This window comes from Mustelus asterias, chromosome 18 (assembly GCF_964213995.1).
Source record: "Mustelus asterias chromosome 18, sMusAst1.hap1.1, whole genome shotgun sequence".
NCBI lineage: Eukaryota > Metazoa > Chordata > Chondrichthyes > Carcharhiniformes > Triakidae > Mustelus > Mustelus asterias.
The window spans coordinates 2,254,612-2,264,811 of NC_135818.1; the positions used below are offsets into that span (position 1 = coordinate 2,254,612).

At 41.0% G+C, this 10,200-nt stretch overlaps 1 protein-coding gene across 2 annotated transcripts in view; it reads left to right on the forward strand.

Moving 5' to 3' along the window:
- LOC144506912 (RNA-binding protein Nova-1) overlaps window positions 1-10,200 on the forward strand; it is a 267,644-nt gene that overhangs the window by 254,675 nt on the left and 2,769 nt on the right. For both annotated transcript variants that reach the window (XM_078233273.1, XM_078233274.1), the window contains one exon: window positions 9,881-10,200. This exon is cut by the window's right edge. In XM_078233273.1, coding sequence (XP_078089399.1) covers window positions 9,881-10,200 — 320 coding nt within the window. The remainder of the gene's footprint in view (window positions 1-9,880) is intronic.

A 10,200-nucleotide genomic window follows, 5' to 3' on the forward strand; every position in this document is an offset into this window, starting at 1 on the left:
GACTTATTAATAATGTAATATACTGCAGTCATGTTAAATAGTAATTTGAGTAATAGTAAGTGGAGCTGTGGGAAGCTTCTGGGCATTAAGAAATATTGAGACAAATATACCCTCAAGTATGGCTAACATGCACATTAATTATTTACATACAAAATAATATCTGGCAGTCACAAAGCTGTAATCTGATTGAGATATGATAAGCGAAATGTAAAGAAATTTAAAACACCAGCTGAATTGAATTTTAAATTGCTCCCAGAAATGTCACTTAAAAGAATGTCAAATTTTGGTCAAATCTTTGACCAAACATTTGGTCATCGAACCTAACATCACCTTATGTTATTGGCTTGATGATTGAACACAGAGGGTGGTTGTAGAAGGTTGTTATTCAAACTGGAGGCCTGCGACCAGCGGTGTGCCTCAGGGATCGGTGCTGGGTCCACTGTTATTTGTCATTTATATTCATGATTTGGATGAGAATTTAGGAGGCATGGTTAATACGTTTGCAGATGCCACCAAGATTGGTGGCATAGTGGACAGCGAAGACGGTTATATAGGATTGCAATGGGATCTTGATCAATTGGGCCAGTGGGCTGATGAATGACAGATGGAGTTTAATTTAGATAAATGCGAGGTGATGCATTTTGTTAGATCAAACCAGGGCAGGACTTACCCAGTTAATGGTGGGGCATTGGGGAGAGTTGTAGAACAAAGAGATCTAGGGGTACAGGTTCATAGCTCCTTGAAAGTGGAGTCACAGGTGGACAGAGTGGTGAAGAAGGCATTTGGCATGCTTGGTTTCATTGGGCAGAACATTGAATACAGGAGTTGGGACGTCTTGTTGAAGTTGTACAAGACATTGGTAAGGCCACACTTGGAATACTGTGCGCAATTCTGGTCACCCTATTATAGAAAGGATATTATTAAACTTGAAAGAGTGCAGAAAATATTTACTAGGATGCTACTGGGACTTGATGGATTGAGTTATAAGGAGAGGCTGGATAGACTGGGACTTTTTTCCCTGGAGCGTGGGCTTAGGCGTGATCTTATAGAGGTCTATAAAATAATGAGGGGCATAGACAAGGTAGATAGTCAATATCTTTTCCCAAGGGTAGGGGAGTCTAAAACTAGAGGGCATAGGTTTAAGGTGAGAGGGGAGAGATACAAAAGGGTCCAGAGGGGCAATTTTTTCACACAGAGGGTTGTGAGTATCTGAAACAGACTGCCAGAGGTAGTTGTAGAGGTGGGTACAATTTTGTCTTTTAAAAAGCATTTAGACAGTTATATGGGTAAGATGGGTATAGAGAGATATGGACCAAACGCGGCTAATTGGGACTAGTTTAATGGTTAAAAACTGGGTGGCATTGACAAGTTGGGCTGAAGGGCTTGTTTCTATGCTGTAAACCTCTATGATTCTTATGTGGTCAATGTCATACTCTACACTGTAATGCTGCTGCAAAGCACCTTGAAACAATTATAATGTTAAATATAAGTTATTGCTTTTATGTAACTTAAGTCTTGGGGGCAGCACGATGGCACAATGGTTAGCACTGCTCCCTCACAGCACCAGGGACCCAGGTTCGATTCCCGCCTTGTGTCACTGTCTGGGTGGAGTTTGCACGTTCTCCCCGTGTGTGCGTGGGTTTCCTCCGAGTGCTGCGGTTTCCTCCCACAGTCCAAAGATGTGTGGGTTAGGTGGATCGGCCATGCTAAATTGCCCCCTAGTGTCAGGGGGACTAGCTAAGGGTTGTGGGGATAGGGCCTGGGTGGGATTGTGGTTGGTGCAGACTCGATGGGTCGAGTGTCCTCCTTCTGCAGTGGAGGGATTCTATTCTAAGCCCATCATTCTACCTTTTACCACAGATATCTGTGCTGTGCAATGACTGTCGCTGCAAGGATGGTTTGACTTAAAGTCAGATATTCATAGCCTTTCTGATTAAACAATTAGGAGAGTTTATGAGTACATCTCTGAGAAAGAACATCATATGTTTGTGCTGTAGAGATTTGTGCACTAAACAGTCCTCTTTCTAAAACAATAATTCTACTGGAATCTTTGTGTGCTCATATGAAAAATTCCAGGCCAGTGAATGTACGCTAAATACTGTTTGTTTATTCTAGTAACTACTTCAGACTATAAGTTTGACATGATTTTGGAAGCGATTTCAGCAGCGTAGATTCAGAATTGCATCTCAATCTGACTGGAGTGAAGCTTATTGAAACACTTAATGAAATCTCAATCCTGTGTGCTGTCAAAACTCACTGTAAAGGGTTCAGAAGATTCTTAATTAGGGCAGTTACAATTCCTGCAAGGCAGGACAAAGTAATATAAATAGGGTTCAAGTCATATGAGACTGATTGCTGCAATGTAAATGCACCTTCAGGTACTCCCCACCAACAAGAACCAATATATCTGCAATTAGGAATTCTTCTTGTTGCAGGAGTGTTCTGTACGTTGCCCTTTCCCATTTGTATCCACATCATATAGGCAGTCGCCAAAGCCCCTCCGGCAAAATACAGCGTCCAGTTTTTATGTGCATGCACAGAGGGTCACACTGGATGCTAGTGGTTCACATTCAAAGCATCAAGGCCTGAGAAACAAGTTTACAGAAATGCAAATATCATTTCTTTTATTGAAAAATAAACAGATTCACAACCTGAGAAGAAATATGCAGTCCCTGGCAGCTCATTAGATACTTTTCAACTAAAATCTGCAGTAACTTACATTATTTATGTTATTTTTGAATTGTGCTGATGTTTTCAATAGAGGATAAAATTATTGGGACTTACATCAGTTCACAAGGGCAGGCGATGCCAAGACTGTTACCTGTAATTCTTAAATGGTATCAATAAGGAACTCCGCACTGCTCACGTAGGTAGTGACCCATAGTGCTGCCTTGTCCCAGGGAAATGGGGCATGTCTATGCTGTTCCACTAAATGTACACCAGTGGCTATTTCCACAGAGTGTAAGCTGCTTTTATTTCATAGGTCGGCTCTGGGGATAGAAACTTCATATGCGGTGCGGCTCTGAGTTTATATAGAACAACCGGTATTCCAGGGGAACCAGCTGAAAAGTGAATCACACCAGCCCAGATTTTACTGGTGGATAGCATCTTGTGGTATGGCCCACTGGTTAGAATTATTCCTGGATCCTTCTGCTCAGAAAGGTTTTGCCTGCAAGTTGCTCAGAAAGTGAGTGGATAATGATGCAGCAAAGACAACGTGGCTTTTGAATTAAAAACAGAAAATGCTGGAGAAACTCAGCAGGTCTGGAAGCATCTGTGGAGAGAGGAACGGAGTTAACATTTCGAGTTTGTGTGACCCAAACATGGAACAAATGGGGAAGTTTCTGAAGCAGTGAGATGAAAAATGAGATTAAACAAACTATGAAGAAAAATTGGATTCATAGAAAAGAAAGAGAAAGGTAAAGAAAATAATTTTAAATTCTAAAAATCTCCAATTGACTACTTGAAGCAACAAAACCCCCCATTTTCAAATGTTCCCTTTCTATGCCAGAGAGGCTGCGTGACAATTCAGAGACATAAATCTCATCATCCAAAATGTGCTTAGGCAGTTAAGTATGCACCCTAACTTTCTATAACACGATTAACGGGCAACTTGTGAACAAACGCAGCAATTTCTTTAACCTCACGATGAAGATGAGTTGAAATCGTCCTGCAGCTTGTGGAGATTTTGTTGAGTATCTTTTCCTTACTGCAACTTGCTGACCAATTTAACATTAGCAGCAATATTAACCTGGCCAGCAGAATACAGACCAGTATATTGTGCATGTGCCAGTTAGCCCAGTGCACATTGTAGGAAGTACACTCATCATAACACCAATGAGGTTGGATAGGCTTGGGTTATTTTTGTTGGAGCAGAGAAGACTGAGGGGCAATATAATTGAGGTGTTGAGATTATAAGGGGCTTGGACAGAATGGATAGGAAGCAGTTGTTCCTCTTAGTTGAAGGGTCAGTCATGAGAGGACATAGGTTCAAAGTGAGGGGTGAGAAGTTTGGGGAATGTGAGGAAAATAATTTTTATTTAGAGGGTGGGGATGGTCTGGAATGCACTGCCTGGGAGAGCGGTAGAGGTGGGCTGCCTCACATCCTTTAAAAAGTACCTGTTTGAGCACTTGGCATGTCATAACATTCAAGGCTATGGGCCAAATGCTGGTAAATGGGATTAGATGGAAGTTAAGTTGTTTCACACATGTCAATGCAACCTCAATGGGCCGAAGGGCCTCTTCTGCGCTGTATGATTCCACATGATAATCTCAACACAGAAATTGAGCAGCCACACACTGGCAGTGGGGAAAACCTGGATGCTGATCTTAAAATATTCAATGAATTTAGCTTGCACTTGCCACTGGCAATGCGAGGCTCACTTGTTCAGAAGCAATGGCATAAGAACAAATGAAAAGGAGAAACAGAGAATGCCTTCAATAACCAGTGACAAGACAGTGTGCTGCAAGGGAAGATTACAAATAAATTGTTTGAAAGTGGCTTGCCTGAGGTCATGACAGCTCTGACGAGTGAGAAACATTTTACAGTTTGCAACTGGTTATGCTTAAACAATGTGCAATGCATTTCATTCACTTTGCATTGTAACTGCAAGAAAGATATTTACCTTACAACAATGGCTTAGTTTGAAAGAATGTATTTCTTATAAAATAATAATTTAAAGCAAAAAATGCATTAAACAGCATACATGTATGAAAATATTCTGGCGTATTGCTTTCTTGGCAAATGTTTACATTTTGACATCTGTATCTAATGGATGGTGTGTTTCTAGGTCATTAAGCAAATAATACAAAATTGATGATCCTCAATGCTTGGAATAGTTAATTTATGATCTTGAGGTCTCCATAATTCAGGGCTGTATACATAATTGGAACAACTCCTGGGCTGATAATATTTAATAGTGCACTTGTATTTGTCAAAGAATATGATTGTCATTTTAAAACTATGATGCTGTGTTCTTCTATTCAAATATAAATATTTTGGAAAAGCAATATAAAATCGTGACAAATTCAGAACCTCTTTAAACAGTTAAAATTGTTTTTCCAGCTTTTTATGAGGGGGAAGGGGGTGTGTGAAAGTTTGCTGCTTTTGGTGGTAAATCAATGGAATGAAAGTTATGCCAGTTGTAAATGGTGGATCTACCCAGACAGGCAAAGTGCCCAGGTAGCCAAGTTAAAATTATCGACTGTATCTCCATGGAGGGGTGTTGGAGCAATATTTTATGTTGAAGTATTTTGTAAGAATATCAACATGTACAAGCTTTAACAATATTTTCTGGTTAGTTTGATGGTTATCAGTTAGACTGCTGTACTGAAATTGTTTCTGAAAGGCAGAACATAAATCTTGATCACTCTCCACTAACATCCTTTTGCAGCAGTCCATTTTATTCAGTTTATCTTCCCTAAACAAATTAAATTGGGAAAATTGATAACACATGCTTAAAAGCTGTTTTATTAGGTTTGTTTTATCGTTTATGGTATTGTTGTCATCGAAATTTACCATCAAAAGCCCAAAGCTATACTTTTATAGATTTGATTGTATTTAAGATACCAGTTTGACTAGCGGCATAGGAGGAGCTGAGTGGGAACCGAATATCAACCAGTGAAGCTTTCTTAATCTTAATAGCTGGAAACTAAGTTCAAATGTATTTGAGTTAATATGAAAATCTGCATTTCACCATAAAAGATTCACTGCAGTCCACAGATAATTGCTTAATATAAATTCACTTCTTTAATAGGAAATCAACATTAAAACTATGGACTCCCAATACTATGAATTGTAATTTTTAAAAAATATTAGCTGCTCAAGCCATAATAGACCAGGTGCAACTGACGATAACATTAGAACCATTATTTATTTTTTATGTGAAATTAAGGCTGGAGGAAAAGACCAGATTAGAAAAATGTGAAAATGTTAACTTGTAGGAACAAACTGCAAAAGTTGTGAAGGGAAAAGGCAAAGCAAAAGTAACACCTCTTACAGTTTGTGAAGTTATCAGTTCCACATGCTTTTTGAATTTGGACAGAACCGGTATTCTTGTTGACATCTTTCCTGCTTCCATTGAACCGACTGGAAATTGGAGAGTTGCTGGCAATTTGTTTCAGAGAGGAAGAGACCTTAATGACCTTCCATCATTAAACTGGCCATTGCATACAGTGGGAAACTCAGGTTCACACAAAAGCTCCCAATGTAAGACGTGGAGACTGTGGCCATGGTTTTGCTGTCACTAGCGAACAAGCAACACCAGCCACTCAGCACACTTGCAGCTGCCAAGGCTTTTCAGGGAACTTTGGCACTGCAACTTCTGATGATACTGTGCATCATCCTTTATAAGGAAATTTGGAACTTTGTGAACAGGATTGGCAAAGGCTCTCTCTTCAACCAATCAGACTGAAGAATCATTGCTGAGGCATGCTTTTTATTTTGTATAAATCTCCTACAATAAATAACATTTGAAGGAATGAAACAACTCACTTATAACAGTTTATTTTCAGTGCCAGAGATGATTTTGCCTGTAACTGAGATTCAACACATTAAAAATTCACTTGCACTTAAAGTGGCAAGCCTTAACTTTTTCTGGTGTGTTTAGCAGGTATGTACCTACAACGTCAGCCTATATCTGTTCGAATGGCAAGTCCCATGGTGAGGTTCCAATGTAGGGATCCTTGTGGGAGAGGAAGGACAACTCCTGTCAACAAATTCATGAAATGTCTTTAATTGTACTGGTCAGAACACTGGAAATTGCTTAAAAAGTGATCGCTGACCACTTTATCATTATTCATCATTGGGGAGGTGATGGCCTAATGGTATTATCAATAGATTATTAATGTTCTGGGGACCCTGGTTCAAATCCCACCACAGCAGATAGTGGTATTTGAATTTCATTAAAAATCTGGAATTAAGAATCTACTGATGACCATGAAACCATTGTCAATTGTTGTAAAAACCCACTTGGTTCACTAATGTCCTTTCAGCAAGGAAATCTACTGTCCATACCTGGTCTGGTGTACATTTGACTCCAGAGCCACAGCAATGTGGTTGACTCTCAACTGTCATCCAAGGGTGACTGGGGATGGGCAATAAATGCTGGCCAGCCAGCAATGCCAATGTCCCACGAAAAGAATCCCACCACAAAATCTAGCCTGGATGGCAACGAAACTCTCACCTGAGTGCATCAGTTGCACGATTCAAGACCCATTAAAATTGGAGTCAGGTTGGCAGAGTAGAGGGCAGCAGTTTTTCTTTTCAAAATTTACCGCCATTTTCCAAAATGAATGGGCATCAGGCAGATGTAAATTGACTTCACTGTTTTGCTTTTAACGTAGCTTACTAACAAACCCCATCCAACCTGTTTCTTACAGGGGTGTGGATAGACAAACCTCTGTATATTGGCACAACCCTTAATGAATGTTCTATAGAACATAGAACAGTACAGCACAGAACAGGCCCTTCGGCCCATGATGTTGTGCCGAGCTTTATCTGAAACCAAGATCAAGCTATCCCACTCCCTATCATCCTGGTGTGCTCCATGTGCCTATCCAATAACCGCTTAAATGTTCCTAAAGTGTCTGACTCCATTATCACTGCAGGCAGTCCATTCCACACCCCAACCACTCTCTGAGTAAAGAACCTACCTCTGATATTCTTCCTACATCTCCCACCATGACCCCTATAGTTATGCCCCCTTGTAATAGCTCCATCCACCGGAGGAAATAGTCTTTGAACGTTCACTCTATCTATCCCCTTCATCATTTAATAAACCTCTATTAAGTCTCCCCTCAGCCTCCTCCGCTCCAAAGAGAACAGCCCTAGCTCCCTCAACCTTTCCTCATAAGACCTACCCTCCAAACCAGGCAGCATCCTGGTAAATCTCCTCTGCACTCTTTCCAGCGCTTCCACATCCTTCTTATAGTGAGGTGACCAGAACTACACACAATATTCCAAATGTGGTCTCACCAAGGTCCTGTACAGTTGCAGCATAACCCCATGGCTCTTAAACTCCAACCCCCTGTTAATAAAAGCTAACACAGCTCTATCCACTTGAGTGGCAACCTTTAGAGATCTGTGGATATGGACCCCAAGATCTCTCTGTTCCTCCACAGTCTTCAGAACCCTACCTTTGACCCTGTAATCCACATTTAAATTAGCCCTACCAAAATGAATCACCTCACATTTATCAGGGTTAAACTCCTTTTGCCATTTTTCAGCCCAGCTTTGCATCTTATCTATGTCTCTTTGCAGCCTACAACAGCCCTCCACCTCATCCACTACTCCACCAATCTTGGTGTCATCAGCAAATTTACTGATCCACCCTTCAGCCCCCTCCTCTAAGTCATTAATAAAAATCACAAAGAGCAGAGGACCAGGCACTGATCCCTGTGGCACTCCGCTAGCAACCTGCCTCCAGTCCGAAAATTTTCCATCCACCACCACCCTCTGTCTTCAATCAGATAGCCAGTTACCTATCCAATCGGCCAACTTTCCCTCTATCCCACACCTCCTTACTTGCATCATAAGCCGACCATGGGGGACCTTATCAAACACCTTACTAAAATCCATGTATATGACATCAACTGCCCTACCTTCATCAACACACTTAGTTAACCTCCTCAAAAAATTCTATCAAATTTGTGAGGCACAACATGCCCTTCACGAATCCGTGCTGACTATCCCAGATTAATCCGCATCTTTCTAAATGGTCGTAAATCCCATCCCTAAGGACCTTTTCCATCAACTTACCAACCACCGAAGTAAGACTAACCGGCGTATAATTACCAGGGTAATTTCTATTCCCTTTCTTAAACAGAGGAACAATATTCGCCACTCTCCAGTCCTCTGGCACCATCCCCGTGGACAGTGAGGACCCAAAGATCAAAGCCAAAGGCTCTGCAATCTATCTTTATTAATCCAAGGTTCATGTTACCTGCACACATGTTTAATTTTGTGAATATTTTTAATGCATTGAGAAAAATGTTTTAAGTGCAATTTTTGTTCACTTAAAATTCTATCAGTAACAAGGACAAGGAAATATATATTGAGATATAATATTTGCAACAGTTGTGACCAGGGTCATTAAACTCCCACCTGTTGCTAGTGGATTAATGTACATTTTCACATAGCTACACTTTGTGCTGTATGGTGTTTGTACAGATCAAATCTCTGCTCTCTGGCTTTTCACAGACATTCATTTATACTCTGAGACTGGATGATACAGGGGTTTTAAACTTTATATGGTGGAATGGAACAAGAAACACTGACAGATATGAAGGAGAAAGAGTTGTAGAAATGAAAATCTTTTAGATTGGAAAAACTGGATCAAAGAGAAAGGAAAGATGATCAGTTTGGAGATGATTCTGTGCCTTTCCTCGCCTCTGGAACTTGGAATCAAATTCTGTCAAAACTAATTTGCTAAACCCTTTTTTAAAATACATTTGCGAGTTGGAAAACTGCCTCGGAGACCCAATTTCAAATGAAGGTGGAGCAGATGAGATGCAAGTTTCTCACCCCCCCCCCCCCCCGCCCTGTATATTGTTTGTGCTCTTTTGTGATTAAATAGAAGTGATTTCTACCACAGGATGTCAGTTTATTGAGCCTTAATATTGACAATAAGTTGGCATTAATTTAGCTGCTGATTTAATGATAAGATTGTAAGAAACGGAAACCGTCTCAAGGTATTGCAGGGTAAAGCTGGGGTAAGTTGTATATTTCTTGCCTGTGTCATGCATGGTCCAGTCGGATGCAGAATGGGGGGGGAAATATCACTTCCTAACATCTTCCATCTTTCACCCCAATGAATGCACATGCGAAGAGATTTGAAAAGTGGAGACTGACCTTCTACTGATTCTTGTGCTTTGTTTACAGGTAAAAATAATTGTTCCTAACAGCACTGCGGGTCTGATCATTGGGAAGGGTGGTGCCACAGTGAAAGCTGTCATGGAGCAGTCAGGCGCCTGGGTACAGCTCTCTCAAAAGCCAGATGGGATAAACTTGCAAGAGAGAGTGGTGACGGTGAGTGGGGAGCCCGAACAGAACCGCAAAGCCGTCGAGTTAATCATCCAGAAAATCCAGGAGGACCCGCAGAGTGGCAGCTGTCTTAACATCAGCTATGCCAATGTCACAGGTCCGGTGGCCAACTCCAACCCGACTGGATCCCCCTATGCCAACACTGCCGAGGTGTTGCC